A 17,676-nucleotide genomic window follows, 5' to 3' on the forward strand; every position below is an offset into this window, starting at 1 on the left:
TTTGTTTTTAATAATTGTCCTTGTGAACTTTATTATTTATGGTATGTATATTATATGTATTTTACTGTATTTTATTACTTTTATTTTATTTTTTATTGTAGGTTGTTTGCCACTGACTTAGGGTGAACTGTCTCCAAGTTGAAAGCTGACAGGATGAAAATAATTTGTGACCTGTATCACTGTGACTATGTTCATATTAAATCCTCTCATGAATTATATCATAGAAGAATGTCAGGTCTGAAGACATGACTACTGATGTGTCACTAAAGGTTGATAAAGGTTATCAAGACCTGTTGTACGTTATTACATCAGTCTTATGAGCAGTAATCAGCTGTAATTACTTAATTAATAGTTCATCTTTATACTGACCACAGAATAATCTGTGACGAAAAATTAAACAGGCTTTTTTCATCATTACTCCAATTATACTTATCTGGTGCCGTAATGATTAAAACCAACATGCATTTTTCAGGAGATTAGTCTGTTGTAAAACATTTATCATTTTGAGTTACAACTGTATACTTCAATGTTTTCAGGTAGCATCAGGCTGCCAAGCATAACGGAAAAATTAGTCATATTCTGAGAATGTGTGAAAAGGTTGTAGTCCGTATTAATTTGCAAGACACATTGTGACATATTTTTTGAGATCAAGCTGATCGGGCATCATCAATAGACCGTATAAAAAGGCATCATCACATGTATCCACAACAAATAGGGCCAAGTTAGGCTCCTCCCTTTAAAGTTGACCTTAATTTCTTTTTGTTTCCGGTGCATTTGCGTATGTTCCGCTTGTGGAAGGATGGCTGTAGAGAAGCACGTCGAGGCTAAATTAGCCGGAATGGACGAGAAAAAGGAGAATTCCGGCGATGAGGGGCTCGGATTAGAAAGTATCCTAACTACTGTATACATCTTTTTTTGTGTGGTTCTTATTCACAGGTTGCTAAATATATGTGACGGTTTCTCTAACTTGGGTGTTAATGCGCTAGCCAACTAACGTTACCTTGCTAGCCGAGGAGGCTGTTAGCTAGCGATCATGGCTTGCTAGTTGAGTTACTTAGTCTACGTGTCATTAGTATCATAGTTGTTTACACATTGTTTTCACGTTTCTGTAATGCATGTCTTTACGGACAGGCGTGATGGTCGCATTTCCAGTGGTTACCTTTTATATGTGCTTCTATTAATTTTGAATCAGTATTTAGAATTTTAAAAATACAGATTTTAATGCAGCGTTAGCGTGCCCGCTGACCTCAACAAATAATTAACGATGGCAACGAGGCATTTCGAACATTTTCTCAAATTGAACATAGTTAATCAAACTAAGGCCGCCATATGTCTTGTCTGTTGTTAAGTTGGGTAGCTACGTACCGTAACTTCATAAATCGTTATAAGCACGCCAGTATTTAGCTGTTCATTTGATGTAGGAAGGTCTTTGTCCAACTTGCATTGTGTGTTGCTGCAATAATTATTTCAAAATTGTCCTCAGTTTTGCCCCTCACATGTAGCAGCCATCATTATAACGTTGTATATCACTAATTGTCTCAAATGCATCCTTTTTTGTTTTGGTTATTACAAGGTTTTAGCCTATCCTTAACACACGACCAATATAGTTCTGCAGATAATTAAGGAATCCCAGCAGCAGCACGGTTTGAGACATGGGGATTATCAGCGATACAGGTGAGGACTGCTGTAATGGCGTAGAAGGACATGTCCATCGGGGACTAGGTATGACACAAATTGACGAATAAATTCCATTTTCCAAAGGGGGTACTGTTCTCGACGCATGCGCCGTCTTCGCAAGACCCTGGGCTTCAGAATGGGAAACCGGCACAAGTTCACCGGGAAGAAAGTCACTGTGGAGATGCTCTCTGATAACAGGTACACAATTGCTGCACATGAAGAACGCGTTTGTATTTCGTCAACCGGTGCGCTTTTCCGCTAACGGTTTACCGCTCAATCAAGCTAGTTTCCGTAATGACCACAACAAATGTCGTCTCCTGCTGCAGATACCTGCTTCTTGTCCTGATGGAGGCTGAGCGGGCCTGGAGCTATGCCATGCAGCTGAAGCAGGAGGCCAACACCGAGCCTCGCAAGCGCTTCCACCTGCTCTCGCGCCTGCGCAAGGCCGCCAAGCACGGAGAGCACCTCGGGCGCCTGTGCGAGAGTCACCGCGTGGATGCCAAGACCAAGCTGGAGGCCCAGGTGAGAGCCGTCCTGCTCCTCCCCGAGAGCGGGCGGGCGTGCGTGCGAACCCGGCGGGCTCATCTCCGACCTGCCCGCCCGGCTGACTTGTGTTTTTCGTCCCCACAGGCCTACACTTCGTACCTCTCTGGGATGGTGCAGTTTGAGCTGCAGCAGTGGAAAGCTGCGATGGAGGCCTTCAATAAGTGCAAGTATGTCTGAAGCCTCCTGAAGACTGTAACGATACCGTTGGAACATACAATTTAAAAACTCAAAGGCAGTTTATGAAGTGTTAATTGGGCGTCATGTTGTTTGGTGACTGCTTCTGTGCCCTGAATGGTGTCATTATCCCGATTTGATTTTATAAACCAGTTTTGATGCTTGATGATGTGTAATGTCAAAGCTTATTAATGTCCCTGTACTACTTAATGTTCAAAATGTCAATTATGTGACCGGGTGATGATTTGTCTCTTCTTTTTTTTCGCCCGCGTCCTTTTCCAGAACAATCTATGAGAAACTGGCTAGCGCCTTCACGGAAGAGCTGGCAGTGTTGTACCACCAGCGTGTGGAGGAGATCTCCCCCAACATCCGCTACTGTGCCTACAACATTGGTGAGTGCCCCACTCTCCACCACATTGCCTGGTGACGGTGACATAGTGGATTGGACTGCCCCCCACCCCGTCCCCCCGCCCTGGTCCCCAGTTAACCCATATCACCTGCTCTGATTGTAGGTGTGTAGGGGCGACATAGCTCAGGAGGTAAGACCGATTGTCTGGCAGTCGGAGGGTTGCCGGTTCAAACCCCGCCCTGGGCATGTCGAAGTGTCCTTGAGCAAGGACACCTAACCCCTAACTGCTCTGGCGAATGAGAGGCATCAGTTGTAAAGCGCTTTGGATGAAAGCGCTATATAAATGCAGTCCATTTACCATTTACCAGGTGACCAGAACGCCATGAATGATCTGATGCAGATGAGGCTGAGTGCTGGAGGGGGTGGAGGCATGATGGCTGAAAAACTGGAGGTTAGTGGGGCCTCGTGGCTGCTCTTCCTGCAAGACGAGCTCGTTAAGCATCTTGGCGCTGGTTGGCTTTTCGGCTAAGCACCCCTTTTCTGTTTTATATTCCATACCAGCCAGCTTTGTGCTGTCTTCCGCACACAAAAAAAAAAGTACTGAAGACTTGTCCATTCTTTATGGCTTAAGTTGCACCTAATTGCCTGAACTGGAAATTTAAGCATTTAAAATGTTGCTTGAGATATATGGATTCGATGACTGTGCAAATGGGCCGCAATTTAAGCTCAAGTTACACAAAGCATACAATACAGTGTTGTATTGCATGATTGCTGGTAGGTCTTGGAAATGCATACAGTTCATATCATAAAATATAGCTGATGGCTCTTACGAAATCTCATGCCTGCAATACAAGGGGAACTAGTGTTATTTAGTAAACCTTTTTTTTCCAGTTTTATATTTGTGTAAGTTATGCATTTCCCCAGGATATCCATAATGTCTTATGTACGGGTTCAGAGAGCTGATTTTAATAACTTGCTTTTCATAAATCAGTTTCATGTGCTCTATTGTAACAGTGGCACTATCCTTGCTCTTGTTTGATGATGTATTTGTGGAGTTGTTCAGCAGAATCCTTTTTCATTAGCAAACCCCCCCCCCCCTTGCTCTTTTCCCCGTCCTGCTGTGCCCTGTGCCCACGTCCCTGGCAGACCCTGATCACCCAGACGCGGGCGAAGCAGGCCGCCACCATGAGCGAGGTGGAGTGGCGCGGGCGCACGGTGCCGGTGAAGATCGACAAGGCCCGCATCTTCCTCCTGGGCCTGGGCGACACCGAGGCGGCCATCGCACAGGTCTGTCCCGGCTCGCGCAGCGGTGTCCGGGGGTCCGGGGCGTGGCACCCCGAGCTCCTGCACGTCCGTCCTGGAATTCTGCAGTAGAATATCCAGCTGTGCGAAAATGGATTGTGTGTAAATTGGTGTAAATCAGTCTTGGGGTGGGGGGCGGGGGGCGGGGTTGGAGCTTCTGTTAAATGCCAAAATAGGATGGAGTAGAATAGAATAGAATACTACTTTATTTGTCCAAACGACTGGAAAATCTAGCCGTCTAGCAGTTGAAAAGGCTGTCTGACTGTGGACACACGCAATCAAGAAAGATGCAATAAAAACAAGGAAAATGCAGTCGGCAATAGTGACAGCGTAAAAACAGTTGGACGTGGTTAAAAGCCGTACGCGAGGGCAGTATAGGGCATTTTATCGTGCTCTGATGTAATGTCCCCCCTGTGCTGCTGACAGTCACACACCCCATGCACGGCATGGCGTAATGTTACCTTCACTACAGCTTAAAATTCATTGGTTCTGCACATGATTGTTTGTTGCCCAGAGCTTGCTCTTGTCCAAATCAGTGTGTGCAACTTACTTAATAGTTTGTACGTAACTTTTTTTTTTACAGCTGGATATTTACTTCAGTGATAATTCTGGATGAGCATCTTGCACCCCATAATTGCACTGCAGTGCTGCCCCGTATAAACCTATTTTTATACAGTCTGTGGTATAAACGCATACATTAATTACTTAAATTTATTTAGCATATTGTCATTTTAGGTGGAAGGGCAGTCGGGCCTCTGTGGCTGGACTGGTGTCTGCAGGGCAGCACTTTGATTTTTAATATGGAAGAGTTTAAAAATCCAGCAATATACCTCGTCTGCCCTCCAGTCACATCCTGCTGGTATTTCAGCGCTTTCTGTATTTGTATAATCTGTGGGGGGAGATTCACTTTATATCCCTTTACATCCAGGCACTATGGCAGTATGGCTGAGCGCTCGTCTGTCCTACATCTCTTAGATCAGTGGTGTCAAACTCGTTGCCATGGAGGGCCGTGTGTATGCAGGTTTTCATTCCAGCCTCAGATCTTGATTATATAATTAGTTAAATTATTTGCTGAATTAGGGATGCAGGTTTGTGCACAATGGTGACCCGACGTCTATGGTGACCCGCATTGTCTAAATAAAAATTTTCTTATATTCTGTGCTTCAATGCAGTTAAACGCATATGGCTGAATGAGTAATTGGACTCAATTAAGGCAGCATTAATTGGTTGGAATGAAAACCTGCATACACACGGCCCTCCATGGCAACGAGTTTGACACCACTGTCTTAGATGGTCAAAGCCAAGATGTTGTTCATTAAATGTATTTATTATTATAATTTTGTATTTATTTTTTTTTAAGACTGGTATACGCCATTTTCTTCCCAGTCTAGTGCTCTTAGTTCGCCCTGCCCTAACCCTTTGGCAGTGGACACTGCGCCATGCCACAGCTTGAAACTTGTGTGCCTTGTCATTTTCCATGTTTATCCGTTAAATATTGCCAGATCTATTACTAACCTTGTTGGGCAGCATTAATATAGTGGGTGATGCCGTTGTGCTCGGTGTTCTGTGCCAGGTCATAGGGTGAGTACATTGTACTTAAATTTCCATTTGACAGCTTGTGGTACATCGCCCCCCACTTCCAGTTCTGCAGTTGTCCTGTCCATAAGTGTGTCATCTGCCCTCAGTGTAAATTGGTCGAGGTATTTGACAGTCGTAAAAGGGCTTTACCGGTCTTGTAGGTGTTTTTTGGTGTCGCAGTTATGTCTTCCACCCCTGCTCACCAGGGGGAGCTCTCTTCCTGGAGACTCGGGTGAAACTGGCGGTTCCTGTGAGTGAATCTTCCCACCCACCCCCCCCACCCCGGAGCAGCCTCTCCCAGTTGTGCCTGCCACACCCTGAGATCGAGTCATGGCCCTGGCACGCTCACTGTCACAACTGACTTTCGTTCCATCACCGGTTGACGTCTGTTGGCTGAAGCCAACTCCACAGGAACCTTAATCTTAATAGTGTCGTTTAAAAAAATACGACAGGCCTCTCTTCCCCATAAACCTCCTCGCACCTACGTCTAAAATAGCAAAATTGCAGAGGGACTTTGATATTCAACCTTAAATCCAGAAAGTCCTAAAAATCTTCACTTCACGTTCAACAAAAGCAAAATTCTCGCTGTCCTCTGCACCAGAGGCGTGGTCCTCGACTGCGGTGCTCGGCCCAGTTTGTGCGATTGTGCTGTCCGGTCTGCAGATAATGGAGGCTGCTTCATTGTCGGTATTTGGAACAGGGTGCAGGGGGTAGAGGGCAGGGCGCACAGAAACCAAAAGGGAATGACGCTGAATGAGCCACCATTACGCACCATTAAGCCAGTTCTTTTAAAGTCTTTATTAATCCTCTTTTTAAAGCCTTATATATATATATTTTTTTTTTTTTTTTTTGTTTTTTTTACTTGTTACATTACATTTACATTACATTCATTTGGCAGACGCTTTTATCCAAAGCGACGTACAAAAAGTGCATTTCATGGTCATGGACAACTGCTAAACACAGGTTCAAATAAGATACAATACTCATTTTGTACAGCTATTTCTAGCCAAGAACACAGTTTAGTTCACACAGTGGACACTATTCTGACCTAACCTCTGCAAAGCCAACTAGGCAGAAGAATAAGCTACAGTATTAGGACAAATGCAAATTACCAAAAAGTGCTGGGATTTGGTAACTTTGGGTCCCTTGGGCCACCCTCTTATGCAAATTTGGAGGTGCAGATTTCCTGTCCCGGGGTGTTCTAGTGTGGGAATAGCACTGCAGAGAGGTTCATTATCATTGTACAGGCCCCAGCCTGAAATGTTTGTTTCTATGATGAGTTTTTTTTTTCCCCTCCTCCTTTTTTTTTTAAATATATTTTTTGTGCATTTGATTTAGTTTCCCCCTCTGATTTATGGTGGAGGAACGGTTTTAAAGATTGCGACGGTGGGTCTTAATTGGAGCCACTGGTCAAGAAAGGCACAAAGGGCTATGACTTTTTTTTTTTTTTATGATCTCCGTTCCCCCCGGCGAGCCCGTATTGGCAGCTAGGTGTAGCGCTGAGCTTGAGGCCGGATTCGCTTGGCGGGTAGTTCTCAGAGACAGGTTTGGCCTCTTACCCCTCCCTTCTCAGTAAGCCACTGTTGGGTGGGAGGGGGATGAAAACCGGTCGGCCCAGTTGGGTTTGTCTTGGGAGGAGCTGGCAGGGAGTTCTGCATGTTTGGGTGGCACCAGGTGACAAAGTCTCTTAACTATCTAGAACACCCGAACGTGTCTCTAATGCTTTTGTGCAGTTGTATTTTTATACGTGCTGCATTTTTATGCTTGTTACCATTATCGCATTACGCATTATCGTTGTTGGCAAGGTGGCCTCTGCCAAGGCCACTGAAACAGTCACATGTCCAAAAATGCTTTTGCTTTCAGATCATCATACGTGTGTGATACAGTGTTGTACTGTGAGGGCCAGACTGGAGAATGCACCACAGCACTGTTGATGGACGTGGGAGAGCAAACATCTCCATTTATGAATGAACCCGTTCTCTAGTCGGTCTGGGGGCTCTGGCAGAACAGGAATGTGGAGGAAACCTGTCCAGTGACATCTCTAGCATTCAAACCCGTGATGGCATTTTCCTTGTGTACACTGCCCTCGGTCACGTAACACCAACTGTGCGTTCTTCTGTAAGGGTCTGCCAACTGATGTTATTCAGTGTATAGTGTGTATGCCTTGGTAGTTTTAATTGAAGAGCATACACTGGCATTGTAGATGGTGGACACGCTTATGCAACACAAACTTCCCAGAAAAAGCAACCATCTAGCATGTAGCTTCGTTTTTGGCTGGACCGCAACAGCGGGGCCAGCCCTACAAACGCGAATGTCTGTCACTGAGTGAGTGAGTTATGAAGTTACACCGTTGGTCGCCCAGATTACGTGTGTTAGGTCCAGCCATATACTAGGTTTTAACCTGGTCTTTTTTTTTTTTTGTTGGTCATTGTGTTGCAGTCTTATTTTCTCACCTCGTTAGTATTCCAGGAATGTCTTTGAAGGCCAGTGTTCTTCCTGAGTGGAGTAAATTATTTTGAACTCCGGAAGAAGCCATCGCTCCCCATGGGATGACCCGATCTCCCAATCGCAGAAATATTGCTTTGATTTTGGAGTTGAAGCGTTTTCTGTAAAGGCATCTTCACTGCTGTGAGATTCTCCTCCGCCTACACTCGAGTGGTGTAATTGCAAAATCAGGGCGAAAAAAATGTTACTTTACCAGAATTTCAACAAATTAAAAATACTATCCGTTTGCGTTGTCTACAAAAGAGGGCGTGGCACAGATACTGCATTCAAACTCGGGACCGTGTTTAGGACTTGTTTCTTTAATGAAGTCCATTTTCTTTTGCAGTGCTTTTTTTATCATTTGAAAATCCCTTGCCTGGCAGTATATGACTATGGATCAGTGTTCACTCAACACCTGCATTATTTTTCCTTTCTAATTAGTATGAATTAGTTTGGTTGTGTGAGCATGCTTTGGTTCGCGTGAGTTCATAGGATGTTCTTACTTTTTCGGCATAAGGCGAGAAAATATGTTCGCTTTTTTCGTTCATCGTGAATATTTAATATGACCGTAAGGTTGAGAGATGCGTGAATTTAACAGGCAGTCAATGAGATTGAGAGCTGTGTGAATTTTAACAGGCAGCCAATGAGATTCGAGCTTTGAATTTCATGATCAACGTGAATTTGCCATTTAATGTGATGACACGTAAGCGTGTGAATTAAAGGCAGCAATGAGATTCAGAGCTGTGTGAATTTTAACAGGCAGCCAATGAGATTCAGAGCTGTGTGAATTTTAACAGGCAGCCAATGAGATTCAGAGCTGTGTGAATTTGTGCCGTTTTGGTGGAGCAGACGGTGCCTGGTTGTGATGTGTGAAACTCCGCTGGTGTCGACCTCAAACAGGCAGCCAATGAGGACACGAAGGAGCGTCTGTATGAGACCCTGCTGGCAGAGTGCCGGGACACCATCCAGGCCGTGCGGGAGGAGATAAAGTCCGATGCGGTAGGGCGGGACCCCCACTCTGCACACATTCGGTTCAATTCAGGTCAATTTAGTCCAGTTCAGTTCAGTTCAATTCTGTTCTGTTCAATTCGTATAGCGCTTTTTACAGAGAACTGTCACAAAGACACTTAACAGAGTAGCAAGGCAGGAAGACAGAGCAAACAGAGCAAACGCCAGGCCTGAATCCCCCAAATAGCAGGTTAAATACACACGCATCCTGAGGGCACACAGTAACGGCTTGCCTGTGTAAACATCGTGCGCTTAACCACAGAAGCAGAGGGAGAGGGCTGTGGATGCCGACACTGGGAAGGTCTCCAACCTGCAGTACCTGCACAGGTGAGCAAGACCTCTGGTGCTCTGTCCTTTGGAGTGCAGTGCAGTGCTGTGCAGTGCAGTGCAGTGCTGCTCTGTCCTTTGCAGTGCAGAGCGTGGGCGTAATCCCCCTGTGCGTGTGCGTGTGTCTGTGTCTGTGCGCCCGCAGCTATCTGACCTACATCAAGCTGTGCACGGTGGTGAAGCGCAACGAGAGCATGGCCCACGCGCTGCACGGCAAGCTGAAGGAGCCGCAGCCCGACGAGAGCAAGAGGGGCCCGCGGCCGCAGGACCTGATCCGCCTCTACGACATCATCCTGCAGGTACGCGAGCGCTGGGCCTGGGGCTACGGCTGGGGCTACTGCTGGGCTACGCTGGCTTACTGCTGTGGCTAGCGCTGGCGTTACTGCTGTGGCTAGCGCTGGGGCTACTGCTGTGGCTATTGCGGGGGCTACTGCTGTGGCTAGCGCTGGCGTTACTGCTGTGGCTAGCGCTGGCGCTACTGCTGTGGCTAGCGCTGGCGCTACTGCTGGGCTAGCCTGGGCTACCGCGCTGGCGCTACTGCTGGGGCTAGCGCTACTGCCGGACAGCCAGCAGCCGGCTCGCCGACCTCCTCACGTTGAGCAGGAGTGAGCTGCAGGTATAATTCAGCTGAGCAGGAGTCATTGTTACTGAGGGATGTAATGTTCCTCATCTCTCTTCCCCCCCTCCCCCGCAGAGTCTGGCTGAGCTGTCGGCCCTGCAGGGTCTGGAAGAGGACCACACCTTCCAGAAGGAGGTCTCCCTGAAGACTCTGGTCTACAAGGCCTACAGGTGAGTGCGTATTCCTGTCCTGACTGCAGTGAAACTTTTCAGGATGAGTTCAAGCAGGGTCCACCAAACACTGAGGGTGGGGTGATTTCAGGTACAGTGATTTGATGTGAGCTTGAGGCCGGGTTGCTGAGAGAGCTCTTCCAGCAGACGCTCTGCAGGTGTGAGCGAGAGGCTGAAGCTTTCTCCCCTCAGGTGCTGCGGGAGCACTGACGCTGTGGGAGAATGCGTGGCCATGAATTACTACTCTGGCAATATTAACAGCCTTAAAGTATGTTATGTATGCATGTGACGTGTGTGCTAAACAACGCAGATCAGTTTCCTCCTGTCGGCCTGTGAAACTGGTACATTTTCATAGTCAGTGAGTCGATCCCTCCCTTCCCCTCCCCTCCCCTCCTCTCCTGGCAGGTGCTTCTTCATTGCCCAATCCTATGTGCTGGTGAAGAAGTGGAGCGAGGCGCTGGTCCTGTACGAGCGGGTGCTGAAGTATGCCCGCGAGGTCCAGTCCAAGGCCAAGAGCCTGAACAACCGTCTCCAGGTTGGAGCTCCTCTTTATCCGCGAACACAATAGATGCCTTGTTTGACATACAGTGGCTTAAGATCTCATACTGGTAGCGTCTCAAGTCTTTTCTTGTCAGCCTGCACTAATTGTATAAAGGACATGGAGAACATGAAACTCAATGGGGAATTGAACCTATGATGCTGTGTCCTGATATGGCAGACTTTTTTTTTTAATGGTTGGAAGGACCCACCAAGATTGGAGTAGCCTTATAAATGTTTGCTGAAATAACCATTACAGCTTTGGGAGGTGACCTCTGTTTGTGAAATGAAAGGTTATCTTATCCAATACCTAATTCACCATGCTGTTGCATGTTGTATATCTTTTTTTGTTTTGTATATATTTTTTCATTGACTTTTAAAATGCTGTCAAGGTTTATTTGACACTGTATGGAACTAATTTCTACCGATTCAAGTTTATGAAAATGTCAGTGCCAAAACCTTGATTGCAGGAGTGTTTTATCCAGCTTTTGTGTGAACCCTCCTCCTTCCCCTCTCCCTCTGATGTGCAGGACCTCCCTGATGTGCAGGAGTTGATCTCCGAAGTCAACGCTGAGAAATACTCCCTGCAGGCGGCAGCCATCTTGGGTGGGTGGAAGTTTAGCTGGTCATAATGAGAGGAAGGCAGTCATCTTGGGGTGGTGGAAGTTTAGCTGGTCATAATGAGAGGAAGGCAGCCATCTTGGGTGGGTGGAAGTATAGCTGGTCATAATGAGAGACCCATTTTTTGAGGCCCAAATTACACCACAGAGTGTCTTGAATGGCATACTTGTTTCCAGTATGAGCACTCCTCATTCAAAGCTCTGTTGCCCTCAGGAGTTCTTGGTAAATCATGCTTTACTACAGAAAAGGAAACGGACAGCTCAATCTCATTTGATCTCGTACGTAGGGTGTGAAACTGGTTGGGTTGTAGTACTGATTGATTTAATACTCGACTGGTTGCTCCACTTTTCCTTCCCTCATACTGGTCAGAGAGGCAAATAGACTTTGAAAAGGAAATCTCAGCTAGCTGTCAGCGTACTATTCCAAAGATGGCAGGTTAACTTAACTATCCAAACGGCTTTACTTGAGCTGTGAAAATGGAATTTCTAACCAAGCGGGTGAGCTTCAGGGAGAGCGGGGGGTGCTTCAGTTGCACCATCTTGTTCCCTTTTGATATATTTCGACTTGGTGTATTCTAGCAGTACATAACCTGCCTTTCATATTTGGAATTGATATGAGAGTACGTTTTTGTATTAAAGATTCCCTGTTATGTACCGCTAGTATGGAAAGTACTGTCAGTTTTGCAGTTTTATTCCCCCGCCCCCCATGGCCAGAGATGCAGTAGACCTCACAATGTGTCTGAGGTCTTTGGTGGCACTGTTTTTTGTTTTTTCTACATGACATGTTAAAGTGCGTGTGTGTGTGTGTGTTTGCCCCCTAGACACTGGGGACGCTGCAGAAGCTCCTCAGCAATTGCAGGTGAAGGACAATAAGGTAAGCCAGGACCCCTGCCAAATTGGGTATATCCATCCCACAGTGCATGTGGGACATGTGGGGCCTTAATCCTAACTATTTAAATACACAATAAAGGTGGAACTGCAGGTCTGTGTATGGAACTGTATGGAGGATAGGAACTGTAGTGTTGGGCTCTGGTCAGTTTTATTGTTTCAAGTTTTCGTTCATCTTTGTGCGAGAAGCTTCAACGCCACTGTAGCTCAGCCCTTCAGCTCCACAATAAATTTGCTCCTTGTAAAACATTTCCCTCCTCTTCATGTCAATCGGATTTTATCCTCATTTTTAATTGATTCCGGACGTTGACATTGTTTAAAAACGTCCGATTTAAACGTCGTGCAGTAAATAAAGCACCGTTGAGGGCTTCACCGTGGCCCAGATGACCTTCCCGCGGGTGCTACCTGCTGACCTGTAGCAGTGTGGTGTCTTCGTTATTGCTGGGCCTCATTCCGGAGATAGGTTGGGACCAGGGAGTGGTTTGGAATGTGACCACGTGATTCTGCTATCGCTGCTGCCTGTGACGTGCACCGCGGCATCTAAAGTAGAAACCGACAGATCTCAGCAAAATGATTAAAAAAAATAAAATTAAAATGTAAACGTGTAGCCGATGTGCCCTTTGCAGCTAATGTTTTTTCTGAAATGAGCTGCATATCGAGCGTGTGTATAAGCAGCATTAAGAGAAATTGTATGGAAAACTTTATTGCTTTCACCGTGGCTGTGAACCGAGCGACGCCTACCCGCATTACATCCAGGCAGTACCTTTTCAGCCTCTACTGAATATGCCGTGCTGCCTGTAGAAAGATTCTGTCGGTTTAAATGAAAGTTGTTAGACTAGATGTCTGCTTTCTCTGACCTTGTGCCAGGCACACCGATATCTGTGGTTTAGCTCCATGCATGTTTTACTCAAGGCTGAACTTGATGTGATTTTTGTTTGACTGATTGGGCTAAAAAAAAAAAAAAAAAAACCAACTAGTTTATCCTAATTAACACAACGACCATAGTATTGATGCCAGATGTACGTCATAAATGCATTCTGTGCCATGTCTTGGTCCGATATCTTATCTAGCCCCATGATATATTTTCTTAGCCTGCGTTTCTCCGTTTTTGTCATTTCACTTCATAGCTCTTACGGTTTGTCTCTCTCCTCCTCCTCCTCCAATCCGTGCAGCCCCTGTGTGAGCGGCTGGAGGCCTTCCACCTGGACCCCGCCCTCCTGGGCAAGCAGCCCAATCTGGTGCCGTTCCCCCCGGACTTCCAGCCGGTGCCCTGCAAGCCTCTGTTCTTCGACCTGGCCCTCAACCACGTGGCCTTCCCGCCCCTGGACGACAAGGTGGAGCAGAAGGGCAAGGGCGGCCTGACCGGCTACATCAAGGGGATCTTCGGCTTCGGCAGCTAAACGCGGGACCCCCGGGACCTCTGGGGTTTCGGGCCGGAGGTGCAGCGGCTGCCCAGTCCCCTGGAACAGTGGCAACCAACCCCCGTTCCCGGAGATCTATCGTCCTGTGGGTTTTTTATTCCAACCCAATAACAAAAAGCACACACCTATTCAACAGCCAGATGTCTTGTTTCGCTGCTAGTCAGTAGAGTCAGGTGTGCCGAAATTAGGGTTGAAGTGAAAACCTACAGGATGGTAGATCTCCAGGGACAGGGTTGGTTACCACGGCCCCCAGAATGATGCGTGGGCTCTAGAGGAGCTGGTTCAGCCTGGATTCTGAGGGTCTGGAACTCACCCCCCCCCCCGACTTCAGAATCTCCATGTGACCATCAGCACCTGCCACATCTGGGGGGCGGGGGGTGGGTAAAAAGAAAACAAAATATAGATAGAAACTTTTAATTAACCGAAATATAATTTTAAACTCTAAATGCGCCTTTTCTTGTAACCAGTGTTAATGTCGGTATTCTTTGTCCATTTGCCTTGATTACAGTGTTTAGCCGGGTAATTGCAGACAACGGTGGAGCATATTCACGGTTCTTTTGAGGGTGATGAGAATTTAATCCTTTTGGTGAAACAACAACACAACTGACTGTGATTGCCATACTTAACAATATAAGAGCAACTTGTGGACGTTTGCTCTTTTAGTTTGATTCCACACGTGGTTTAAGGAGTGGTGACAACCCCACACATGAATTTCAGTTCCCTGTTACCTGAATTCTCTTGATTCTGTTCATAATGGATAGTAACACATCTGAAATCTGTTAAAGGCTTGTTCATACAGATCCATGTAATACCTGCTTTGCTGCGTGGGTGAAATTTCAGCTTTATCAATGGCAGAAGGAAACTTTCTCACTATGAATCTCCATGTAGCTTCCTCTTCCTCCTCCCTCTGTAACACTGCTTAATGCTGTCCTCAACAGCGCACAGATCCCTCATTCTTGAACTCTTGAACGTGCTTATAGTATCAACGGTGGAGGCAGCAGCCAGTCTAGGGGGTGTGTCATGTTGCTTTTTTTTTTTCTTTTTTTTTTTTTTCTTTTTTAAAGCGCTCTAACTTTGATAAGACATTGAGTTGCTCTGCCACCTTCTTTTCCTGTGCTGATGTGACTGAGGTCACAGTATAATACTGTCCAGAAAAGGGAGCTCATCTTGGCTCCTGATATCCTTACACACGACCAGGTCTCACCAGCTCCTGCTGTCCCACAGAACCGGTTTGTGTTTGTCTCGTCTGTAAGGTGGGGGAACAGCTGTATCCCCCCCCGTAACTTTGATTTTCCCTTCCCCGTGTTATGTTGAACGAAATGTGTGTTCACCAACTGGTGCAGGTCACATGACCCAAATGGCTTGGATATGTTCAGTTCGCATGCTGGATAGAATAATTTGAAATTCTGTAAGGAAAACTATTAATTTTTGATTTTAAAGTTTTTTTTGTTTTTTTTTTGTTTAAGGCCAAATAAAACAACACCGGTTTCTGTCAATCTGTCTCTGTGTTTTGCTTGTCACTTACACCTGTGCACGAGGCTAGTTGCACAATGGTAGAATGGCTTGCCTAAGAAATTATTTGTACAGGAGTCTTGGGCAGTGAGTGAGACTCACCAGGAGATGAATCGGAGGAGGCTGCTCTCGCTCTCTCTCTGTGTCTCGTTCGCTCTCTCTCTCTCTCTCGCTCTCTCCTCTTTGGTTGTCGGTGCTCTCAGCTGGCTGTCCTGCGCACCCTGCTAACTCGCAGGTACAGCTGCTAGCATTCTGGTCGCTTTTATCTGCACCTGTTTTCAACCTCCTGCACCATTCCTCCCCAGATCTGTATCAGCCCCCCGTTCCCGTCTCGTAGTCTCCGGTCGCATCCGAGGGCCTGTGTCCATTTCATGGTTCAGCGAGTTCTGTTTGGCCTTGCTTGGCCTGCTTCCTTGGAGTTACAAGGGTTACAACGTCTGCGAAATTGATTTGCAATGGCGAAGTGACCTGCTGTTTATGACTTGTTTTTGCAGGGCCTGAGAACAATCCCTTCATTGAATCCCTCTGGTGTCGTGAGCTCGAGGTTATATCTTGGCTTCAGGACTTTATTTATGGGTTCAATTTTTTGTCCTTATTTTTTATCAGGGGATGGCACAATATTGAAAAATTCCTCCCGCCTTGATACACAGTGTGCCTATAATTTACCAATGACCCTGATAAGCTGTCATCTGTATTTTTCCTGGCGTATCAAGCTGATTTTTTTTGCCTGACTTTTTGTATTTTTGTGTGTATTTTACTGCCCAGGCAAAGGGTATTTTCCTTGGATTGCCCCTCTACTGTAAAAGCCAACAACACTGAAACAACATACCTTTCCAAAATGTGCATATTAATTTTTCATTTTGCTCTTTTGGATCATTTTTGGTTCATAGTTGTACACACTGTGATACAAGTGCTGTCATATAAAGTGATGTTGCTCTAGCAATCTTGTTCACTCGATCTCCATGCTACTGGCTGTTCTTTGCTGTATTTGTTGTTGTTGTTGTTGTTGTTGTGCCTAACTACCACAGCTTGAAATGATGCTCTGGAGCATCTCAGTGCATATTTTTTTAGCTTCATATTTTCATAGCTGTTAGTTTCGTTCATGATTTCTTCGTCACAGCCCTGTCCTCTTTGCTATTGTTTCATCTGTTGGCTTTGTAGTCCTTACTATAGCAACCTGTCGGTCTAATTGGCCTCCCTTGCCTTAGTGTCTCCCTCAGTGTTTCTTAAAGCTTTTCTCCTCTGCGATTCATTGCCATTATTATTTTTACCACACCCCCTATACAAAAAAAAAAAAAAGCAAATATTTTTCTTTCGTACATTGCCGTTTCTACATTCTTGTACGGTTAACCCCAGAGACGGATTGCCTCTCGTACTGTACTTTTCCCTGTTAATTTTAAAGCGCTTTTAATAAGGTCGTGAACAATGGCAGGTAGGCATTGTCAATGGAACTCTTGAGTCACAGGCCAAATGAGCAACGCTGCCATTGTGTTCCACCTTGGTGCTGCTATGCTGATCTCCGCCTGTGCTCAGTATTTGATCGCCCTGACGCCACAACCTATTGTCAGCCGCTGCCCTCCTCTGTTCCTGTTTTATTTAAGCTGGTTATTATTATTTTTTTCTTTTCGGTTTCCCGTCTGACTCTTGAAGATGTGTCCGCCTGGTGAGGGGAAGTGTTGGGGGGCCTTGTGGTCGAAAGGCAGTCCTCCGATCCCAGGTTTAGCCCAAGCGCGCTTTATCGTGCATTTTTTTTTTACGTTGCTCTGGAGTGCAGGGGGGCTGGAGAGGCCTTGAATTGCGGGCCTTGAGCTTGGAGGGAGAATTGCAAAAATGTGGCCTTTCTACTTCTGAGGTTGCCATGGCAGCTGCACGGTGGCATTCCGAGGTTTCGTAAAGTCGGCCGCTCGGAGGGGTGGGGCTCGTGTCCGCAGCGGTGTTCTCACAGGACTCTAAACGGTAAACGGGCTGCATTTACATAGCGCCTTTATCCAAAGCGCTTTACAATTGATGCCTCTCATTCGCCCATTCACACACACTCGCCACACACACTCTCACACCAACGGCGAAAGGCTGCCATCCAAGGTACCAGTCAGCTCGTTGGGAGCAATTAGGGGTTAGGTGTCTTGCTCAGGGACACTTTGACACGCCCAGGGCGCGGGATCGAACCGGCAACCCTCCGACTGCCAGTCAACCACTCCTGAGCTATGCCGCTGACACTCGTTGCTCTTTTGCTGGATTATGCCAAAGCATCTCCCTGGTCCTTTATTTTCACGGAAGATAGACAAGGGGGAGGAGATGCACCTTAGCCAAAAGCGACAGGCTTTTTTTTTTTTGACTGTTTTTAATGCAGTTTTTTTTTGTTGTTGTTTTTATGGCAGATTAACAGGGTGGATTCATTACAGACTCAAGACACAACTGTTCGCTCAGGAACGGCCGTGGTGCAGAGATGAAACCCGAAACCTGA

General features: G+C 46.3%; 1 protein-coding gene across 1 annotated transcript; it reads left to right on the forward strand.

Annotated features, from left to right (window-relative positions):
* Positions 1–727: 727 nt before the first annotated feature.
* Positions 728–15,196, forward strand: srp68 (signal recognition particle 68). The gene is made up of 16 exons (XM_064324288.1): positions 728–887; positions 1,608–1,674; positions 1,762–1,875; positions 2,004–2,199; positions 2,308–2,390; positions 2,680–2,789; positions 3,115–3,197; positions 3,893–4,033; positions 9,011–9,109; positions 9,381–9,445; positions 9,591–9,744; positions 10,140–10,234; positions 10,640–10,769; positions 11,302–11,377; positions 12,213–12,265; positions 13,452–15,196. The coding sequence occupies exons 1-16, from the start codon at positions 800–802 to the stop codon at positions 13,677–13,679; spliced, it is 1,782 nt and encodes a 593-aa protein (XP_064180358.1). The 5' UTR covers positions 728–799; the 3' UTR covers positions 13,680–15,196.
* The last annotated feature ends 2,480 nt before the right edge of the window (positions 15,197–17,676 follow it).

The sequence above is a fragment of the Anguilla rostrata genome, chromosome 2 (genome assembly GCF_018555375.3).
Source record: "Anguilla rostrata isolate EN2019 chromosome 2, ASM1855537v3, whole genome shotgun sequence".
Lineage (NCBI taxonomy): Eukaryota > Metazoa > Chordata > Actinopteri > Anguilliformes > Anguillidae > Anguilla > Anguilla rostrata.

Bases quoted from the DNA above. Each gene is read 5' to 3' on its own strand.
- srp68 (XM_064324288.1), top strand. From the start codon at position 800: ATGGCTGTAGAGAAGCACGTCGAGGCTAAATTAGCCGGAATGGACGAG. The intron at 2,391-2,679 runs GTATGTCTGAAG...GTCCTTTTCCAG, and splicing joins GAGGCCTTCAATAAGTGCAA to AACAATCTATGAGAAACTGG. The intron at 12,266-13,451 runs GTAAGCCAGGAC...CAATCCGTGCAG, and splicing joins TGCAGGTGAAGGACAATAAG to CCCCTGTGTGAGCGGCTGGA.